This window comes from Asparagus officinalis, chromosome 2, assembly GCF_001876935.1.
Source record: "Asparagus officinalis chromosome 2, Aspof.V1, whole genome shotgun sequence".
In the NCBI taxonomy this organism is placed as follows: Eukaryota; Viridiplantae; Streptophyta; class Magnoliopsida; order Asparagales; family Asparagaceae; genus Asparagus; species Asparagus officinalis.
The window spans coordinates 83955640-83978543 of NC_033795.1; the positions used below are offsets into that span (position 1 = coordinate 83955640).

At 41.0% G+C, this 22904-nt stretch overlaps 2 protein-coding genes and 1 pseudogene across 2 annotated transcripts; all 3 read left to right on the forward strand.

The window, feature by feature from the left end:
• LOC109831937 lies at positions 4271-8032 on the forward strand (annotated as a pseudogene).
• On the forward strand, positions 9029-13742 carry LOC109831936. The gene is made up of 3 exons (XM_020399417.1): positions 9029-9422; positions 12064-13354; positions 13447-13742. Exons 1-2 carry the CDS (start codon positions 9161-9163, stop codon positions 13299-13301), a joined length of 1500 nt encoding a protein of 499 aa, XP_020255006.1. The 5' UTR covers positions 9029-9160; the 3' UTR covers positions 13302-13354; positions 13447-13742.
• On the forward strand, positions 15388-22383 carry LOC109831463. The gene is made up of 4 exons (XM_020398782.1): positions 15388-15618; positions 15876-15951; positions 19594-21022; positions 21111-22383. The coding sequence occupies exons 1-4, from the start codon at positions 15514-15516 to the stop codon at positions 21295-21297; spliced, it is 1797 nt and encodes a 598-aa protein (XP_020254371.1). The 5' UTR covers positions 15388-15513; the 3' UTR covers positions 21298-22383.

The window sequence follows — 22904 nt, forward strand, 5'->3', positions numbered from 1 at the left end:
CGGGAATAAGGGATTAGGGTTTTGAGAGGGGGATTGGGAACTACCTCGGAGAGGAGAGCAAGCGACAATAATAAGCGGATCTTGTTTTGTTTTATTATTGGATTTTAGAGGCGCTGGATGCCCGCCCGCTTGTACCCGAACCGTTTGAAGGTGCATTCTTCGCAAGTGGCCCATTGTTTATGCTTTCGAAGAGGCCCTTGTATACGTTTGAGGCCCGTCTTTTTACTTGGAAGGCTTAGCTTGCGAGGTTTTCAAACGGTTAATTTCAAAAAACTCCTCCTGAACTTCGCTTATCTCACGTAGCCACTTTAACTTTGGGTTTTCTCACGAAATCTGTTTAAATTTTAAACTCTTTTCTTAAGAGATTAAAAGAAAACCTAAGAGATTAAAAGGAAAAAAAAACTAAGAGTTACGAGAGGGGTACATTGGTTGTAAATGACAAATGATAACATTTGAAAATTTTCCTCCATCGACAGTATTTTAATTATTTACAAATTGTAGGTAGGGGTCAGTGAGAAAATGTTTAATTTTCCCGAAGTTCAAGGTCGTTGTGTAAGGTAAGTAAAATTTAAGGGGCTATGTGAAGCCCCAAACTAGGGGTGCGTGAAGGGTGAGGGTGGGCAGTCTAGTATGGATCCTATCTAACCACTGGTGTATAATATAGCTTTATAGGGTGTTCTGATGGAATCCTTATTCACATGCTCATGTAAAGTTAGTCCTTTTCTAAAAAGAAAAAGTTGATGAATCGAAACAAAATCCAAATTTCATACAAATTTGCGAACGTTTTGGAGAACTTTTGCAAGGAACTAAAAGATTCCTTAGCATTGATTTCCCGTGTCACATGAAATTGTTTCCGTATATACTTCGCTGAAAATAAAATCGTTTGAACTTTTTTCAACTTTGTTACTTATTAATGAAATTGTTTGAAGTTCGAATTGACTTTGCTTCGCATAGAGAAATTGAGCATCTATTCCTTGCGATAGGAACCAATAATTAGTCATCCAGTAAATGATTGGAAAAAGGAATTTGGAAAATTATTCTCATCGGCGCACATATGCCGCTTTGACATAAATTTTATATCGATGAATGATTATTATTATTCCCCTCAAAAGGAAATCTTTGCTTAGAATTCTATCCTTCCTGATAATAAATTTACCTTGCACTAGTGGTAATATATACCAATAATGGTAATATAGTATTGTATTAGTGATGATCACATATCTTAAACATTAATGTCTAAAGGACCCAAATAGGGGACCCAAGGCATGAGACATGTGAGGTGTCACCATCCGGTTGCATGATGCACTGTTCATAAACAGTGCATCATGCAAGCGGATGGTGACACCTCACATGTCTCATGCCTTAGGTCTCCTATTTGAGTCTCTGTAGCAACACTTAAGACAGATAAGCAAGATCAATATACGTTAATACATTTATACGGATTTTATAAGAATTTGGAAAAATATAGAAGCTCTCATATAAATATTAAAATATATATATTCAGCAAAGAATACCCCCTCAAAAGAAGATAAGGATATGCATCTCGGGTCACATGGGGATAGGGGGATGCATGGGATTGTGAACATGCACCTACACTTTCTTTTTTCCTTTTTTTTTTCCCGGACAAAAAAACTTTACAAAAAAGCTAATCAAGGATGTGGCAAAGTGCACATCCTGCGCATTTGATTAGGGTCGGTTTGTTCCTTTTCAACGTAGCACACCAAACCCACATGCACCCGAGTCTCTATTGTTTCCTTTCTTTCTTTTCCCCCTGCGCTCTCAAACAAAAAAAGGCATCAAATGCGGCTGAAGCTTTGCGTTTGCAGTCCACTCTTGCTTATTGACGAAGGAAAAATTTTCCCCCCACTTGATTAAAGTATTAGGGCCTGTTTGGATTTGTAGGGGGTGAAGGGAAGTTAAGGAAAACTGAGTGAAGGGAAGGGAAGGGAATTCCCTTCCCCTTGGTTACACCCCAATTTGAGGGGTAACAATTTTTATACTATTAGAAGGTGAACCAAGGGGAACTAGGGTGAATTAACTTCACCTCCTAAGTGTTCCCAAACAAGGTGTTAAGATAGTGATTTTCACTTTGATGTTTTCCTTCCCTAAGTTAGGGGCTGTGTGTAACTTCACTTCTAAACTCATGGTTCTTATGATAATTAATTAAAATGCGAGCATGCGATTATGTTAATCTCTTTGTTGCTAGGCTCGTATTTTATCAACCGTCCCAATATGACCACTCTTCTATAGGTATGTTACAATTGCCCATGGCTCCTTTCTGTTATTTTTATTAGAACATAAAACTATAAACATTAATCTTTACCGTAACTTTAGAATTTTGATGCGAGGAAAGAGATCATGACCATGTCATTCTTCATTCGTTTACCCATCTTTGTAAATATTAGTTTATCTATTATCAATAAGTCTTAGACCCATGTTTTTGTCATAAAAACTAGAGAAAAACTTCGCCGGTTTTGTCTAGTCAGCCAGATTTGATGCTTTAATTGGTATGGGGGGATATGAGGTAACGAAGAAAAAATCACAAAAAAAAAAGGAGATGCCCGCGTCATCATCAACTAGGTAGGTGTACACAATCAGAACATTGTTTTTGCTATAAGGAGCACAACTTTATAATGGTGCATCGGTTGATCAGCAATTAATGAATCTTACGATGTCAAACTTCATTGATATTGTATGGGATTGATTCTTGAACGTGACCAAGCAGGAGACGGCAAACTTTATATTGGGCGTATGTGAGATTAAATTGGATGAAGATGTTTACGTATAAAATAAGTTGCCAACCTTAGTGGCTCACGCAACCAATTTAGCGTTCATCTTCTTCCAAACATTGTTCTTCATGTCTTCAGGTTTCTCTTGTAACTCAAGATTCTCCTCCAAATTCTGTGCATCCAACGCATCCATCACCTGGCACCTCCACAACCCGAAATTGATATTGCCATCAAACTTCGGAATATCAATCTTAGTGTTATTGATGCTCAGACTATGTATCGCCTTTGTAAGAAACGATCCTGATGTGCTTGTTTCTCCCATGTTGTAGATCTAACTCTTCAAGTAAGAATCTTTCAGCGAATCCTTCGAACAAGCCCCAAGCCAAACCCGAAGCTCTGACACCACTTGTTGTGCTCAGCGAAACTCGAAAGCCAAATAGTGCACGATCAAGAACGAGGAAGATCACAACCAAAACACAAGCACAAATCACAATCACAGCAAGACAAACCAATTTACGTGGTTCGGTAAGTTGTCTACGTCTACGGGGCAAGAAGGGGAGAGTTCTTACTATTAGAGATGAAGAGAATTACAAATAAGGTTACAAAATCACTCAAAAACCCTAAAACAAAGCTCTCTAGATCTCTCACAAATCTCCCACAAAAGGATGTTACAATCCTCTCTCAAAGACTGCTCAAATCGTGCTCAGTTAACCCTTATTAATCATGTTTAGGGTTTTATACAAACAATAAACGAATCGGGTTGAAAACCCAAAGCCCAGCTCAAACCTGACTGGCGGTCAACTGCCAAATTCGTCGCGATCGACCGCCCAGCACTCGACAGAACGTAAAAATCCTACAGGGTGTTGTAGGTCAACCGCCACGATCGACCGAACCCAACTCCAGAGCCCAGTTTGACTACAGGGTCTCTGCAGTCAACCGGACAGCCTGAAAACCTGTTTCTGCCTGTATTTGATGAGCTGTTTGCAACCGAGTTCGCCAATCCTTCACCAACCTTAGTGGCTCACGCAAGTAGTAAATTAAACTAAACATTCCAAGGGCCCTTTAACATGGATTCGGATCCTCTCCACTACAAAAAAAATAGTGGAGGGACCACTACATAATCACGGCCATTGATTATTTAGTTAATGGTTGTGATTTTTTCTTTTAGTGCAAATTAGGAATGAGTGCAATACACTGGGGTATGATAAGTGTTAGATTTAGATTGTATCATAACCGCCTACTAAATAATCAACAATTGAGATTAAAAGCAGTGGTCTCTCCACTACTTTTTTGTAGTGGAGAGGATCCAAATCCCTTTAACATAGCTAATCATTTAACTAACCATATTTAAAGTGACACCGAGCGACACCTAAATTCTCCGTAAATCACAATCAACCAATTTAATATCAGCAATGACACTAACGGAGCAGGCCTGTAATAATTTGCCCCGTAAGATTTCGACGCAGCCCCGCAGCTAAAACCACCGCTCGGTAGCCAGACCTCTCGCCATCAACCGGAATTGGAAAAGAAAAATAGTCTATCGAGAGCTTTAATAGAGATTCCTTCGATGGTGGATACGGAGTCACCCCCACCCTCTCAAATCTCGGCCTTGCCTTCGTCTTTATAGCTCACAGTCTTGTTTATCTTATCCTACCCCCACAGTACTTTCATCATACTCTTTGATTTCTTGCTACTTTTTTTTCCTCTCTCTCTGTCTACTTTCAGCTTTATCACGCCTTTTTCTTTCCCTTCTTCTTCTTAATGTGCCCCCCCTCTCCTCTGTTTTCTCTCCTCTGAAATCTGAAAAAAAAGCCTCTGCTTTGGATCCACAAGCGCACTCTTTGAGCTCTGTAGACCAAGAGGCCACTTCAAAAGGGTTCAGTTGGGGTCTTCTCAAGCTTCTCAATCTCGGTCTTATAATGTCTGTAGAGGTTGAGATCAAGGGTCTCTCCGTTGCCTTTCTCCTCCTCTCCCTTCGCGTTTGGGGCTGCTCAGGTTAGCATCACTGTCCGAACTCGAATGCTTGTTCTAGTATTCTGAGAGGATAAAACAAGCTCAGGATGCCCATTTGCCCCGAAAAATGAATACCCATTTGTGATTTGCCCCAAAAATGAATACCCATTTGTGATTTGCCCCGATAACTGAAAACTATGGTCGTGCAAAAGACCTTCCTTTTTCAGGTTTTTTTTTTTGTTGGTCTAATTCATGAACTACTCAGTCAGTTGTGTGTATTTTACTTGTTGAAAAGTATTGGGTTTTTAGCACTTTCTTTTCTCCCCGGATTACCTGGTTTAATCCCGTTTGGAAATAAAATACTGGGTATTATTGAATCAAGAAGAAAACGAGGAACTTTGCTAAAGTTTGTTAAGTGTGTTTAATTTGGGATGCCAGATTTTTTATATTTGAGATGGGATAGTTTAATTGTATTTGAACGAGGAAATGGTTACATTTCTATATCGTTACTTTATTTCCATTTTTGCAAGAAACTGGTAAAATAGGGCAGGAAGAAGAGCTAGGATGCCAGATTTTTTCCTCCTAGTTTTGAAAAAAAAGTGCATTTTTTATGTTGGATGATGATGTACATTTCTGCAGTAAGCATAACAGTATATGTGAAAATTTCTTTTAGAAGTACTGCTGCATGATTCAATCCTTTGATATTCTGTGGGAGGGCAACTTAGCGAGCATCGCAAACTTTTTATAAAATTTGATGAAAAATGAGTAGAAGCTTATTATTTTTCCTTCTCAATCAAGTTATCAGCGTTACCTTACTCCTTATGCTCAGCTCTTTACCAAGTTTCAGTAGAGTCTCTCGACCGATACTGATTTCAGTTAGCTACTGCACGGAATCTATATACGTCGTTTCATCCAGTTAGAACAGAAAAGCTAAATGATTTTCTATAAGTGGTTATGCTTTACTATCTTCTTTCATGTAACAACTTGTTCAAGAATCTATTTTTCTCAAAAACTTGTTCAAACATCTACAGTAACCTAGTTTGTTGTGGGGAATATTCATTATCTAAGATTCATTTTTTTTGATCAATTTCATGGTACAAACCTTGGCAGGCTTCTCCCTTGATGCAACACAATCTGAGGAGAAAAAACTTGAATGGGAAGAGGAAGTAGTATTCCCGACTTCTCGTCGACAACTCCTTGACAAGAAACATGTAATCATCCATGACACCGTTTCCCCAATAATGGTTCCAAGCACAGAACCGTCACCAGTTACTGTTACCGTTCCGTCCACCAATCCGCCAAACGTCCTCCCCACAACTTCCCCAATCACAGTTCCTTCCACAAACCCTACAAATAGTCCAATCACATTCCCTTCCACAAATCCTACAACCCCTCCCGTCACTGTTCCAGTCACAAATCCCGTGACAAACCCTACAACCCCACCTGTGACTACTGTTCCCCCAGCTGTGCCTGTCACAAACCCCGTCACGACCCCCGCAACAAACCCAGTGAACCCGATCAGGACAGAGTTGGTGTGTGGCGAAAGAGCGGTGTGAGTGATAACTCCAGGATGCGCTTGATTATGCGTGTGGGATCGGAGGGGCAGATTGTTCCGCTATCCAGACGTCGGGGAGCTGCTATAATCCTAACAGCCTCCAAGCTCATGCTTCGTATGCATTCAATAGCTACTACCAGAAGAATCCGGCGCCAACCAGTTGTGATTTTGGAGGAGCAGCCACACTTGTAACCGCCAATCCAAGTAAGCATTTCACTCACATGTTGTAACCGCCAATCCAAGTAAGCATTTCACTCACATGTGGATGATGATCTAGACGTGTGGATATTCAAATCAATGCATGTTCATATTAGCAATTGATGCATGTGTATCTTAAGAAAAGGAAAAATAAAAGGGGAAAAAAATCAAATTTGATATTAGTCGGATACATATTCATATGGATATAAATATCTAAAATGTAAGAAAGAGAGGATATATAACCTTAATTTAGTTTTTACATGGGAGAATGATATAAGTTATATAAGATTGCATGATTTTGTCTTTTCGCAAACGATATCTCGTCATGTGGCATTTATATATTTGAAACAGGTGTACATATACAATTTTATTTATAATTGGACATGTGTTCAAATAAAATTTTTTCACTACCGTATTTTTTTTGTTTCTGAAGGAAACAGGGCCTTAGCCGTTTTAGTAATTATAAGAGAGACAAGAATTGGATGATACAGTTGTTATACCATGTATCCATGTTTAATCCTAAATAGACATGAAACCAAATATGAATTGGAGAATCCATGTTTATTAATTAGGAACCCCACTTATAGGCTATTGCCTATTCATGTAAATTTCTTTACACAATTTTCTTGGTGTTTCTTAATAAGACTTTATCATACTGAACATAGTTCCCCAAGTCAATAATATCCTGTTACTTAGGAGCCAACAATCAACCTTAATCACCGAGAGTGAAAACTTCGCCAATTTTTCCATTAGTGACAGTTCTTCTTCTTCTTCTTCTATCTTTTGCTAAAATTGACTTGCAACAGATGTCCTTACACATGAGCACTATTAGTTCCCTTCTCTGGTTCCTTTTTTTTTTACTTCTGATAAGTTTCTTGATATAACTAAATTCAAGCAGTTCCATGTTTCAGCTGTGACTCATATCCCTTTAAATTGTTTCAGGTACTGGAACCTGCAATTTCCCATCAAGGTAAGCGCAAATACAGCCATGATCACATATGTTACTCGCACCAAAATTCTTGGTAACACATAAATGACCTTAACCCACCTCTTATTATGCAGTTCTTCTTCCAGCGTGAATCCTGGCATGAATCCTCCTTCGAACCCTGCTCAGAGTCCTCCTTCGAATCCCGTTACGAGTCCTCCTTCGAACCCTGCTCAGAGTCCTCCTTCGAGCAGCAGCTCAGGTACTGGGTCAACAGGAATCGGTTCTACACCCACTGGTATTGCTCCTGCTTACGGCTCCAGTTCTGGGTCAGGCTCATCAGTGTTCAACAGCACCAGCTCCTCTGGCTCCGGTTCAGTTTTCCCATCAGAGAGCCCCATGGGGACAATAAGCACCAGCCCATTCTTTCGACCTGGAGGCTGGATTTCATTAGCAATTGCAGTCCTATCGAGCTTGATTCTTCAGTAATAATCTGATAGCCTTTGGTAATCTAGAGACTGTATATGTGTAGAGAAGGACTTGAGTGTAGAAATCTAGTGTATGAATTGACTGAGGAATATGCATCTTATTATTATATGTACGTATAGAGTTTGATCTAGTAGTATGAGCAGCAGGGATGGTGTTATATAATGAAACAGTTTTCTTCTTTCATTTTTGTAGAAAATATTCTGCTGGTAGATTGATTTCAACAGTGATATTATGTTCATGTAGAGTAGAGCAGATAACGTAGAAGCGTATTGAATTCCAAGTTCCCGAAGTGCGTATTAGTCTCTTAAATCATCAAACTGTAATAACAATTCACCACATTTTATAGCAGATTAATACAGATTTTGAGTGGGGGGAAAATATCAGGTTGTGTGTTCGGTTTGTTTTGTATAAATGATTTTGGAAGAGTTCAGATATAGCAATAAAGGGGGTAAGTGCATATTAGTCTCTTTAATCATCTTTAATTGTCATATAACCCCTCTAATCTTAGTATTTACCTATTAGTCCCTCTAATCTATAATTTCCTTGCAATTTCGTCCCTTTGTTAAGTTTTCCGGTAATATAGTTAATTGCGGTTAGGTTTAGCCTTAGCTAACCTTCAATGAACATGGAAAATTACTCAGCTGCCCCCTAGCCATTTTGGGAGATGTTCTAGGGTTAGGACTATTTTTTAGTTTTGATTATGAGAGGAGGTGAAAAGGAATGTATAGTGAAAGCTTTAGAGGATTGTATATGCTTGAGAGGAATTTTACCATAAGAATAGCTAAAAAACGGGTTTTGGGCACTTCTAATCATTGAGGAACAAGGTCATGTGGGCTTTTGGGCTTGTGGTTAGTTGGTTTAAACCCGTCATCAAATGGTTGGTTGGACTACGAACGCTACTACTGTTAAATGCGGGTGGGGATAAAACAGACATTCCAAGCATGTCCATTTCACTTAAAGAAATTTCAACACAGTAATTAACATCACCTATCAAGAGGGACCGATTTGCCATAAAGTTGAAGATTTAAGGGAACTAACAGGCAAACATTGAGATACGAGGGACTTCTTGGTGATTAAAGATGATGTAATGGACTAAGATGTAATTATCCCAAAAATAAATCAGGGGGTCCAAGGAAAAATGTTCATAAATTTAGAACGGACGGGCAGGCTTCTTTTGCAAAAAAATCCCATGACATGATGCGACCCACCCCGGCCTCGGTCTAAAAAGTCCCTACCGTCTCCCTTCGTCTTCTGCAAACCCTACGTCAATAATGCCCAATCCAAAACCCTAACCCCAAGAAAAAAAACAAAATGGCGATCGGCGGCGGAGGCGGCGGAGGGGACTCTCCGTACACGACGGCGAAGACGTCGGTGTGGTGGGATATCGAGAACTGCCAGGTCCCTCGGGGGAGCGACGCTCACGTGATCGCTCAAAACATCAGCTCCGCCCTCGCTAACGGAGGGTACAAGGGTCCCGTCACCATCTCCGCCTACGGCGACACCAACAAGATCGCCAGCGGCGTTCAGCAAGCGCTCTCCAGCACCGGAATCGCCCTCAACCACGTTCCGGCTGGTGAGCATCTTCTCCGCATAGTGTTTAGGTTTGATTCTAGGGTTTAGGGGTTTTGCTGATGTCGTTTGGTCTTTATTGGCGATTATGATCCCGAAATTGGAGGATGATCTGGGGTTTTGAGTAAAAGCTGATCATTGGTTTTCAGCAGCTTCGATGTCAAATAAGTCATTCATCAGCAATCTTTCTGTGTCGTTTTTTTTTCTTTATTTTTCTTAAAAATTGGATTTTTATGGGATGTGGTGTGATTCTAGGGCTTTGGACCTTTTTAGGCGGTGTTGGTTTGGCCTATATAGGTAATTTGTGATATGCAATTGGAGGACGTTAACTGTTTTTACTTGAAATTGATCGTTGATGGTGATATGCAATTGGAGGGAGTTATTGAGGTTTACTTGAAATTGATCATTGATTGTGATTAGTTATTGATGGACTTGCTACTCATTTCGGGGATGAAATACCTTGGTGCTTATTGCTTGCTGATTAGTATGTAGATGGTGTTACTTGGCAGGGGTTAGTTTTCAAAAGTAGAAAAGGAGAATAGGAACAGAATATATGGAGCATAATTTAAGCGAAATTATGAGAAGGATGAACTATAGTGAGGACTGGTGGCTCCGAGAAGCACCTTATTGTGACCACTTCTGCTACTTATAATCGATCATTTGTCAAGTTGGTGACGCCAAGGATGTGGTTCATATAAATCGAAGAAGGATAGTTATGATGGGAAAATGCTCTATAAGTTTCCTGTTGTCTTTGGATTCTCATGAAATTGAAGAGAACTAAAAGGAATATGATAAATATTAACTTAATCATGGAGATTACCTTTAGAATATCTGAATGAAGAAGGATACAGCTCTGTGGTGTCTGTTGCCGGTTGTTGAGTGTACTTTCTATATCATGCGCCGGGCCCGTGAGCCCGTCGGTGATATATAAGTCTTGGGACCAACGGAATGCAACATATAGTTTGGCTCAATCCACTGCTAAAATTGACTAGTCAATGTTATACTTGGCTCTCAAAACCCATCATTTAAACCATTCGATCACTCAATTAGTATCGGATGTGGGACTAAATCTTAGGGTGTCTCAATCATCCCACTATAATTACGCGACATCTTCATCGTGGTGTGACAATTGTTTCGCCCCATATTACCACCGGGCGATGTTGATTCTAGAGGTGGCTTCTACGTGCTTCTAGCGGTTGTAGACGTTAAAAATTACCTATAGGGTATCACACATAGCTCAAGCTAAACAGAAGACGATAAACGTCATTATCTAAGTTATAAAAGATCATCCAAAGCCAAAGATCAACTAAGAAACGTACAAGAAGCGCATCACACAAGTTTCGAGGTATAAAACATATCTCAGAAACTATGAGAAGACTCATAGTTTTTGAGACAGTTGCAGCTATTTCGGAAACTATGATGGCAAATCATAGTTTCCGAGACACCAGCGGCTGTCTCGGAAGCTATGAAGACAAAATGTAGTTTTCAAAACACTTGCGACTGTTTCAAAAGTTAAAGTGGATTTCGCGACGGTTTTCTCGAGTTTTGTGCTGTCCACGTGGTTTCATAACTGCTGGGGATTATCCATGAATGTGAGGGAACTGTTACAAACGAAAATTACGTCCATAACTGCTGGAATAATGACATTAAGGCGTAGTGGAAGCAGTTACAAAACTGTCAGAATTGAGTATTGTTTCCGAGACAGTCACAAGTGTCTCGGAAATATAGGTCCTTCGATGTAATTTCTTTTCAACTCCAGACTTCAGTTATATCTCCTATGAGCTATAAATACCCTTCTAGGGTCATTACTGACAAGCACGGAGCATTATTGAGCAGGATAGAGCAGAGATTTGAGCGTTCTAAGCAAGGGAGAGAGAGAGGATCTTCATCGCGTGCAAGCCTTTCAGAGCTCTTGCGATTCCTTGAGATCTAAGCTTTGATTTAATCTCGAGAAGAGTGTTTTATCTTATTTTGCTAAGTTATTCACTTCTGTCTTTGTTTTTAAAACGAAACATCAACCTTAAGTCTTCATCACGGTTCAACTTGGATCTGTGATTCGGTCGTCCACGTGCTAACGCACCCCCGGCACAAGTAAAGATCTCACGCAAGCAGCGGGTGATAAACGTCCTCTGCGTGTGTTTCTAGGAGGTTATTTGTTTGTAACAAGAAGTCTTATAAAAATGCTTGTTTCTTTGAATTCATTGTATTTAAAACGATTTGTAATGAGGTAACATCCACCGCACTCATTCGGTGTAGCATTTAGTCTCGTACAGCGCTTAGCTCCATATTTGCGATTGGCTAACTGCTCTAATACTATTTGTCACTCCGGGCCTACGAGCCCGTTGGGTCGATGTATGTCTGGGACCCATTAGAGTACAACACATGAGTTGGCCCGATCCACTGCCAAATTGGTTAGTCAATGTTACACTTGGCTCTCAAGACCCTATCATTTAAACCATTCAATCACTCATTCGATATCTGATGTGGGACTAAATCTTGGGGTATCACATTCTATTTTCTTGTATATATAGATTGCCTTTTCCATTTTGGTGCATTTAGTTTAGTGATTCCAGGATGCTGTTCACCTATATTTCCCACAATTCCATTAGTGGCAACATCTTAATTTGAACATTTCTATGTTGCAGGGGTTAAAGATGCGAGCGATAAAAAAATTCTAGTTGACATGCTTTTCTGGGCAGTTGACAATCCTGCCCCTGCAAACTACCTACTTATATCTGGTGATCGTGACTTCTCTAATGCTCTCCATCAACTACGCATGAGGCGATACAATATTCTACTCGCTCATGCACCAAATGTATCCCAGGCACTTGTTGCTGCTGCTCGAAGTGTGTGGCTCTGGTCAAGCCTCTTGGCTGGAGGATTACCGCTGAATAAATCAGAGCTGAGTTATCTTGGTAATGCATTTGGTTCTAAAACCTCAGAGGCAAGCAACAAAACTGAAGAGGAACCGGCTTGTAACGATATCTCTAATGTGAGAGCTGAAGCTGATAACCAATTTAAAGGTAATAAGCAAACTCGGGAAAACCAACTTCTAGCGATGATTCAGGGATTGGTCACCAATCAGCAGCACTTGGCGAGACAGCTTCACAGGGAGCCGCAGGACCAGCCTCCCCCTCGCGCAGAGTCTGGAGTTAGAGAGTTTCGATATATGCGGCCTCCTTCCTTTTCTGGTGCCGATGGACCTTTAGCAGCAGAGGAGTTTCTCAAGGTCACTGAGACTATTCTCACGGTGACCCGCATCCCCCATGCTGAATGGGTGGACCTCATCGATATTCAGCTCACCGACACCGCTCGGATTTGGTGGATTGCAGAGAAGACTCATCTGGAGAGGCCCATCTTGTGGGAGACGTTCACCGAGCGCTTCAACAGGAAATATTTTCCTCAATCAGCTCGGGATGAACTCCTACGAAGATTTGTTGAGCTCAAGCAAGGAGGGCGAACAGTAGATGAGTACGAGACCGAGTTTTCTTCTTTGAGCCGATATGCTCCCCACTTGGTTACAGACCCCACTATCAGGAGACATCAGTTTCAGAAGGGTCTGGACAAGTACATTAGGATGGCTCTGGCAGGTAGAGCTTTGGCGACCTATGATGCGGTACTGGATGCAGCACGCGAGATTGAGAGCGTGCATAAGGAACCTGAAGACTCTCACGTGATTCAAAGCAGGACACCAGCAGCTCCGGCCCGGAATGTCGAGCGTCCCCCTCCGAGACAGCAGCAGCAGGCTCCGCAGAGACAGCAGCATTCCCAGCGTCAGCCATCTCATCAGGCTCACCCTTATCAGCGTCCTGTTGTGCAGATTCGCGGCCAGCCATCGGTGAAGTGTACTCATTGTGGCAGCAGTTCCATGTTTCAGCTGTGACTCATATCCCTTTAAATTGTTTCAGGTACTGGAACCTGCAATTTCGCATCAAGGTAAGCGCAAATACAGCCATGAGCACATATGTTACTTGCACCAAAATTCTTGGTAACACATAAATGACCTTAACCCACCTCTTATTATGCAGTTCTTCTTCCAGCGTGAATCCTGGCATGAATCCTCCTTCGAACCCTGCTCAGAGTCCTCCTTCGAATCCCGTTACGAGTCCTCCTTCGAACCCTGCTCAGAGTCCTCCTTCGAGCAGCAGCTCAGGTACTGGGTCAACAGGAATCGGTTCTACACCCACTGGTTTTGCTCCTGCTTACGGCTCCAGTTCTGGGTCAGGCTCATCAGTGTTCAACAGCACCAGCTCCTCTGGCTCCGGTTCAGTGTTCCCATCAGAGAGCCCCATGGGGACAATAAGCACCAGCCCATTCTTTCGACCTGGAGGCTGGATTTCATTCCCATCAGAGAGCCCCATGGGGACAATAAGCACCAGCCCATTCTTTCGACCTGGAGGCTGGATTTCATTAGCAATTGCAGTCCTATCGAGCTTGATTCTTCAGTAATAATCTGATAGCCTTTGGTAATCTAGAGACTGTATATGTGTAGAGAAGGACTTGAGTGTAGAAATCTAGTGTATGAATTGACTTTGGTAATCTAGAGACTGTATATGTGTAGAGAAGGACTTGAGTGTAGAAATCTAGTGTATGAATTGACGAGGAATATGCTTCTTATTATTATATGTACGTATAGAGTTTGATCTAGTAGTATGAGCAGCAGGGATGGTGTTATATAATGAAACAGTTTTCTTCTTTCATTTTTGTAGAAAATATTCTGCTGGTAGATTGATTTCAACAGTGATATTATGTTCATGTAGAGTAGAGCAAATAACGTAGAAGTGTATTGAATTCCAAGTTCCCGAAGTGCAAGTAGTGTTTACTTCCAAAAAATTTTTCCCCCAGTTACCTTTCATTTTAGAATATGGTTTTTTTTTTCTATTTAAAACTCACTTTAATTTTTAACCCACTCGGGTCCAAAATCATTCACATGCGTCGCTCGCTTACTCAACAAGGCAGATTTCTAAGTATTTGATCACTTTGTAATTGCATTTTACATGCTGTATAGCAGTTTACATCAAACTGTAATAACAATTCACCACATTTTATAGCAGATTAATACAGATTTTAATAATTGCGAAAGGTGTAGTTTGTTGATATTCTTGTAGAGATGATGGAATTGAAGCTACAAGAAGAGCATGTAAGTTTGTTGATATTCATGTGATTAATCAGGTTGTGTGTTCGGTTTGGTTTGTATGAATGATTTTGGAAGAGTTCAGATATAGCAATAAAGGGGGTAAGTGCATATTAGTCTCTTTAATCATCTTTATTTGTCATATAACCCCTCTAATCTTAGTATTTACCTATTACTCCCTCAAATCTATAATTTCCTTGCAATTTCGTCCTTTTGTTTAGTTTTCTGGTAATATAGTTAATTGCGGTTAGGTTTAGCCTTAGCTAACCTTCAATGAACATGGAAAATTACTCAGCTGCCCCCTAGCCATTTTGGGAGATGTTCTAGGGTTAGGACTATTTTTTAGTTTTGAATATGAGAGGAGGTGAAAAGGAATGTATAGTGAAAACTTCAGAGGATTATATATGCTTGAGAGGAATTTTACCATCAGAATAGCTAAAAAACGTGTTTAGTGGAGTTCTAATCATTGAGGAAGAAGATCATGTGGGCTTTTGGGCTAGCGGTTAGTCGGTTTAAACACGTCATCAAATGGTTGGTTGGATTATGAACACTACTGTTAAATGCGGGTGGGGATAAAACAGACATTCCAAGCATGTCCATTTCACTTAAATGCGGGTGGGGATAAAACAGACATCACCTATCAAGAGGGACCGATTTGCCATAAAGTTGAAGATTTAAGGGAACTAACAGGCAAACATTGAGATACGAGGGACTTCTTGGTGATTAAAGATGATGTAATGGACTAAGATGTAATTATCCCAAAAATAAATCAGGGGGTCCAAGGAAAAATGTTCATAAATTTAGAACGGACGGGCAGGCTTCTTTTGCAAAAAAATCCCATGACATGATGCGACCCACCCCGGACTCGGTCTAAAAAGTCCCTACCGTCTCCCTTCGTCTTCTGCAAACCCTACGTCAATAATGCCCAATCCAAAACCCTAACCCCAAGAAAAAAAACAAAATGGCGATCGGCGGCGGAGGCGGCGGAGGGGACTCTCCGTACACGACGGCGAAGACGTCGGTGTGGTGGGATATCGAGAACTGCCAGGTCCCTCGGGGGAGCGACGCTCTATATCAGGAATATTTTCCCTCCAACCAAGAATTAAGTCAGCTGAAGGATCGCATGCCCGACCGCTACGAGACTTTATGGGACCTCACATGTCACTATCATATCGCTTTGGCGCAGTCTGAACCCTTAGCGAAGAGGGCTAAGTCCCATGTGAGCCAGAAACAATTTGCGTCTTATTTGTTTAGGAATCTAGAGAGCAATGCTGGCGAGGCTATTTGTGAGCTGGCACCACTCACTCCTTCAGGGGTTAATAGTCTACTGAAGAAGGTTGCAGCGGCGTTCAGCAAGCGCTCTCCAGCACCGGAATCGCCCTCAACCACGTTCCGGCTGGTGAGCATCTTATCCGCATAGTGTTTAGGTTTGATTCTAGGGTTTAGGGGTTTTGCTGATGTCGTTTGGTCTTTATAGGCGATTATGATCCGAAATTGGAAGATGATCTGGGGTTTTGAGTAAAAGCTGATCATTGGTTTTCAGCAGCTTCGATGTCAAATAAGTCATTCATCAGCAATCTTTCTACGTCGTTTTTTTTCTTTATTTTTCTTAAAAATTGGATTTTTATGGGATGTGGTGTGATTCTAGGGCTTTGGACCTTTTTAGGCGGTGTTGGCTTGGCCTATATAGGTAATTTGTGATATGCAATTGGAGGAAGTTAACTGTTTTTACTTGAAATTGATCGTTGATGGTGATATGCAATTGGAGGGAGTTATTGAGGTTAATTGAAATTGATCATTGATTGTGATAAGTTATTGATGGACTTGCTACTCATTTCGGGGATGAAATACCTTGGTGCTTATTGCTTGCTGATTAGTATGTAGATGGTGTTACTTGGCAGGGGTTAGTTTTCAAAAGTAGAAAAGGAGAATAGGAACAGAATATATGGAGCATAACTTAAGCAGAATTATGAGAAGGATGAACTATAGTGAGGACTGGTGGCTCCGAGAAGCACCTTATTGTTGAGTTGAGTGTGGAGATCAAACCTTGCAGGTGAGATTTTTCAGGCGAGGTTGTCGGCGACCAGATGCAGGCGAAGCTCTTGAGCAGGCGAGGTCGAGTTGGCGAACTCCAGGCGAGCTCGCGACAAGTTGCAGGCAAAAATTGGAGATCTTCTTGCAGGCGAGCTCGAGCTCCTCGCAGGCGAGATCGTTGACAGGCGACGACAACCTGTCGCCAACTATCCTAGGGTTTCCCTATAAAAGGGAAACCCTGTGCCCTAGCCCTGATGATTTTCCCCCCTTCTCTCTCGTGCGATTAAAGGCGGCGGCTCGATCTCTCTTCCCTCAGGCGATCTCTCTCTGCTCTCCCCTTTTTTATTCTCCAGCGTTTTCTCAAAAGGAATTTGAGGAAAGAGGATTTGTTTAAGAAAGGGATTTTAAGAGAGGATTAAGAGGGGGTATTATTTAAGAGAGGAATCTTTACTGTAGCTACAGTGAAAGATTGTATTTATTGAAGAATCTCAAGTTTGAGATTCGCTCTTGAATTGTAATTTCTTGTTAGATTAATAAGATATTCATTGTGTGGCTCCCGAGAACGTAGGCAGTTGCCGAACCTCGTAAATATTGGTGTACTTTTCTCTATACCGTGTTTCTGCTGCATTAGGGGTTTTGGCGTTAAATTCCCAACACTTGCTACTCATTTCGGGGATGAAATACCTTGGTGCTTATTGCTTGCTGATTAGTATGTAGATGGTGTTACTTGGCAGGGGTTAGTTTCCAAAAGTAGAAAAGGAGAATAGGAACAGAATATATGGAGCATAACTTAAGCAGAATTATGAGAAGGATGAACTATAGTGAGGACTGGTGGTTCCGAGAAGCACCTTATTGTGACCACTTCTGCTACTTATAATCGATCATTTGTCAAGTTGGTGACGCCAAGGATGTGGTTCATATAAATCAAAGAAGGATAGTTATGATGGGAAAATGCTCTATAAGTTTCCTGTTGTCTTTGGATTCCCATGAAATTGAAGAGAATACTAAAAGGAATATGATAAATATTAACTTAATCATGGAGATTACCTTTAGAATATTTGAATGAAGGATACAACAATGGGGTGTCTGTTGTCGGTTGTTGAGTGTACTTTCTATATCATGCGCCGGGCTCGTGAGGCCGTCGGCGATATATAAGTCTTAGGACCCACAGAATGCAACATATGGTTTGGCTCAATCCACTGTCAAAATTGACTAGTCAATGTTATATTTGGCTCTCAAAACCCATCATTTAAACCATTCGATCACTCAATTAGTATCAGATGTGGGACTAAATCTTAGGGTGTCTCAATCACCCCACTATAACTACGCGACATCTTCATTGTGGTGTGACAATTGTTTCGCCCCATATTACCACTGGGCGATATGGACTCTAGAGGTGGCTTCTACGTGCTTCTAACGGTTGTAGACGTCAAAAATTACCTATAGGGTATCACACATAGCTCAAGCTAAAGAGAAGACGATAAACGTCATTATCTAAGTTATAAAAGATCATCCAAAACCAAAGATCAACTAAGGAACGTATAAGAAGCGCATCACACAAGTTTCGAGGCATAAAACATATCTCAAAAACTATGAGAAGACTCATAGTTTTCGAGACAGTTGCGGCTATTTCGGAAACTATGATGGCAAATCATAGTTTCCGAGACACCAGCGGCTGTCTCGGAAGCTATGAAGACAAAATGTAGTTTCCAAAACACTTGCGATTGTCTCAAAAGTTAAAGTGGACTTGACGGCGGTTTTCTTGAGTTTTGTGTTGTCCACGTGGCTTAATAACTGCTGGGGATCATCCATGAACGTGGGGGAACTGTTATAAGCGAAAATTACGTCCATAACTGCTGGAATAATGGCATTAAGGCATAGTGGAAGCAGTTACAAAACTGCCAGGATTGAGTATTGTTTCCGAGACAGTCACGAGTGTCTCGAAAATATAGGTTCTTCGATGTAATTTCTTTTCAACTCCAGACTTCAGTTACGTCTCCTATGAGCTATAAATACCCTCCTAGGATCATTACTGACAAGCACAGAGCATTATTGAGCAAGATAGAGCAGAGATTTGAGCGTTCTAAGCAAGGGAGAGAGAGGATCTTCATCGCGTGCAAGCCTTTCAGAGCTCTTGCGATTCCTTGAGATCTAAGCTTTGAAGAGAGAGAGGATCTTCATCGCGTGCAAGCCTTTCAGAGCTCTTGCGATTCCTTGAGATCTAAGCTTTGATTTAATCTCGAGAAGAGTGTTTTATCTTACCTTTCAGAGCTCTTGCGATTCCTTGAGATCTAAGCTTTGATTTAATCTCGAGAAGAGTGTTTTATCTTACTTTGCTACGATATTCACTTCTGTTTTTGTTTCTAAAACGAAACATCGACCTTACGTCTTCTTCACGGTTTAATTTGGATCTGTGATTCGGTCGTCCACGGGCTAACGCATCCCCGGCACAGGTAAAGATCTCACGCAAGCAGCGGGTGATAAACGTCCTCTGCGTGTGTTTCTAGGAGGTTATTTGTTTGTAACAAGAAGTCTTATAAAAATGCTTGTTTCTTTGAATTCATTGTATTTAAAACGATTTGTAATGAGGTGACATCCACCGCACTCATTCGGCGTAGCATTTAGTCTCGTACAATGCTTAGCTCCATATTTGCAATTGGCTAACTGTTCTAATACTATTTGTCACTCCGGGCCCACGAGCCCGTTGGGTCGATGTATGTCTGGGACCCACTAGAGTACAACACATGAGTTGGCCCGATCCACTGCCAAATTGTTTAGTCAATGTTACACTTGGCTCTCAAGACCCCATCATTTAAACCATTCAATCACTCATTCGATATACAACGTGGGACTAAATCTTGGGGTATCACATTCTATTTTCTCGTATATATAGATTGCCTTTTCCATTCTGGTGCATTTAGTTTAGTGATTCCAGGATGCTGTTCACCAATATTTCCCACAATTCCATTAGTGGCAACATCTTAATTTGAACATTTCTATGTTGCAGGGGTTAAAGATGCGAGCGATAAAAAAATTCTAGTTGACATGCTTTTCTGGGCAGTTGACAATCCTGCCCCTGCAAACTACCTACTTATATCTGGTGATCGTGACTTCTCTAATGCTCTTCATCAACTACGCATGAGGCGATACAATATTCTACTCGCTCATGCACCAAATGTATCCCAGGCACTTGTTGCTGCTGCTCGAAGTGTGTGGCTCTGGTCAAGCCTCTTGGCTGGAGGATTACCGCTGAATAAATCAGAGCCGAGTTATCTTGGTAATGCATTTGGTTCTAAAACCTCAGAGGCAAGCAACAAAACTGTAGGGGAACCGGCTTGTAACGATATCTCTAATGTGAGAGCTGAAGCTGATAACCACTTTAAAGGTAATAAGCAAACTCGGAAAAACGAAGCTTTGCCAAAAGGAGACATATCTAAAACCTCAAGTCTACCAGAGAATAAAGAAGGTCATAGTATCCAATTTCAAAAGCAAATGTCTATGCCTATTATGTCAAGCTCTGAAGAACGTGAACGTATTCAGTTAATGGATACTACAGTAAGTTCTTCATACTCATCAATTCAGAAGCCATCCAATGTGCCTCGTGTTTCCTATCAATCTGAGGGAAGAAAGTTCAATAAAGCTCCACACGAGTTCTTTATGGCCAATAAACCTAGGGCATCAGTTGGGTCTTCTAATCAGTCTCATCCTTGCGGTCCTGTAAACAATGGAAACAACATCTTCAGCAACACGCCACCCCAGAATTGTCAACCCTTGAGACCAAGTGCAATCCCACCTTCTCAACCTCATTCTTCCCATTACGATAATTATGGCTCTTATCCGTCACCACAACAGCAAAGTACAACACCCTTCAGGCCAGGCCCGCCACCTGATTTCAGTAGGCATGCATCTGAGTATCCAAGTCATGGTTATCAAAATGGTCCATTTCCTCCCCAAGGCTCAGGGCCTCCTGGTTACATGCAGAATGGACTACCATTTTACCGCGAAAAGGGACATGGACCTCAGTTTAATGCTATGAATAGCAATATATCCTGCAATGCTAACATGGGAAGCCCAGGATGGATGTCATCCAGCTCTGTGCTGAGTCTTACAGGAAATATTCAAGGTGCTTTAAGCATACTGAAAGCCAATAAGATGACCCCTACTGAAGCAAATATAGCAGATTGCATCCGATACGGGATGGGCATTCACAACTTTAATGTCAAGATGGCCTTGAACTGTGCTGTTGACAACAATATGGTTGTTATGCACAAGTTGGGTGCTAACCTTCCATTTTATATTGGGAAGCATGATAAACTTTGGAAATGTGTAAACCCCTTGGACTCTAATGTTGGACATCCAAAAGCAACATGGGATGCAATTCAAAACTTCTTATCTTCTCCTCGTGGACAGTCAGCAATATCCTCTACTGAATGCAGGTAATTGTTTAACTTTTAACTGATGATAATTTGTTACCATGTTTACTAGTTACCATATTGATTCAGATGTCTTGGGTTCTGCATGCAGGTATCACGCCGCAACTGTTTTGAAAAAAGAATGTCTGGAACACCTACCTTTGGGTGATATACTTCAGATACTGCACGTGATAGTCCAGGCCAAGAATTGGATTGTACCTGGTTTTCATGGTTGGCAGCCTTTAGCATTTACCTTAAAAGTTGGAGCAGATAGCAAAGCAGGTGTTGGTATTAGCTGACAGTTACTGAGAAATTTGGAAAGTCAGTAGTGAAACACAACTGGTTCTCAGAGACTAGACCCTTTTGGCACAGTTTTTAGCAGTGGACGATAATGGCACTGTATTAGATATTTTCTCTTTACAAGGTTTTACAAGTACCTAATGAACAGTTATGAGAATCCTATAGGATTGTTGGTTATTTTTGGTGTACATGGCCAGCCATCTTTTCAAGGTATTTTCTAAGCATGCAGTTTGAAGCTGGGCTTTTCGGAAGATAGATTCCTGCTCAATTTCTTATGAAAGTACAATCTCCAAATACAGATTATTACGGTTAGATAACTAAGGTGATATGGAGGGCCTAGTCTGATTCTTCGGTCACTTTTTTCTGCTTAAAGCAAACAATCTATAATTTAGTGGCTTCTTGAAGCTTCTTTATTCAGTTGACAGCCAGTTTATTCTCATCTTCCTAGTTATCACAGTTAAAGATCAGACATAAGTTCTAGTGTCTGCAATTGATCTTGCTTACCTGGTTTACTACTTTCTGTTTTCTTTTACGGCTCTACAAAAGATTGGGCAGCTGGTAGGAGGTTATTCTGCAAGAGGCAAAAGCGGTGGTCAGCATCTAGCTCAGCTCTGATAACGCGAGTGTTTTCAAACTGAAGCAGCACAGATCCTCAGTAGCAGAAGTCTTTGAAATATATCATCTATATGCACATTTATCTTCCTTAATACTCTAAATTGTTGGTGAAGAATCCATTTACCATGTCATCATCTTTCCAGCGAGTCACTCTCGACTATGCTGTGGACGTTCTGATCTGTTATTGGGAGTTTACGCATTTACCTTGAATCTTTCACTTGTTCTTCTTATCTCGGGTGCATTAAGTTGCTTATCAACGATGTTCTATGTTTTGCCTTTCTTTCGAGTCTATTTGATAAGACAGTAAGACGGTTGTCTATTCCCAGCACGTTAATAAGAATTTGAAGGTTGTACTCTTTTTGTGATCAATATTGGTCCGGGGGAGGTAACAATATTCTGTGTTGTCTGCTGGAATCATTACTGTTGTAATTCTAATAGTGGGAAGAAAAGTTGTAGGAATGTTTCGGTTATATCTTTAGCAGAATCTGGATCTTGTGATTGTTCATCTGTGGCCTGTGCTTGTTACAAGTTAGCAGTGACGGCCTTTGACGAGAGCTAAGGATGTCAACAAGGGAACTGTTATAGCTTCTCAGTGATGATGAGGAGGCGGCTCATTGCAGCTTTGAATCTAATGTTTGTTTGTATGAGAAAAACAGAAACAAAAGTTTACATTGTTTGCAGTAATTAATGTTCTCCCTCTATCCTATAAACACACCATCTTGCGATTAAATCACGTACCGAGCTTGAGTTCACGTATAAGGAACGAGCTACTAGTCAAATCCCAACTATGACAAATAGAATTATGAAGAAAGAACTAATGAGAGGTTATTATATACAGGCTCGCTTGGAGTTTTCAAATTAGAGGGTTTTCCGCACTTTCCTTGATTTATTATTCACCAATAGTTATTAACTATTTTCCCTTCATTTTTGGTTCAGCGCAAGCGGGCTGGCCCTTCGTACAGTTCGTGAACTGCCAGCCCAGCTCGTATTT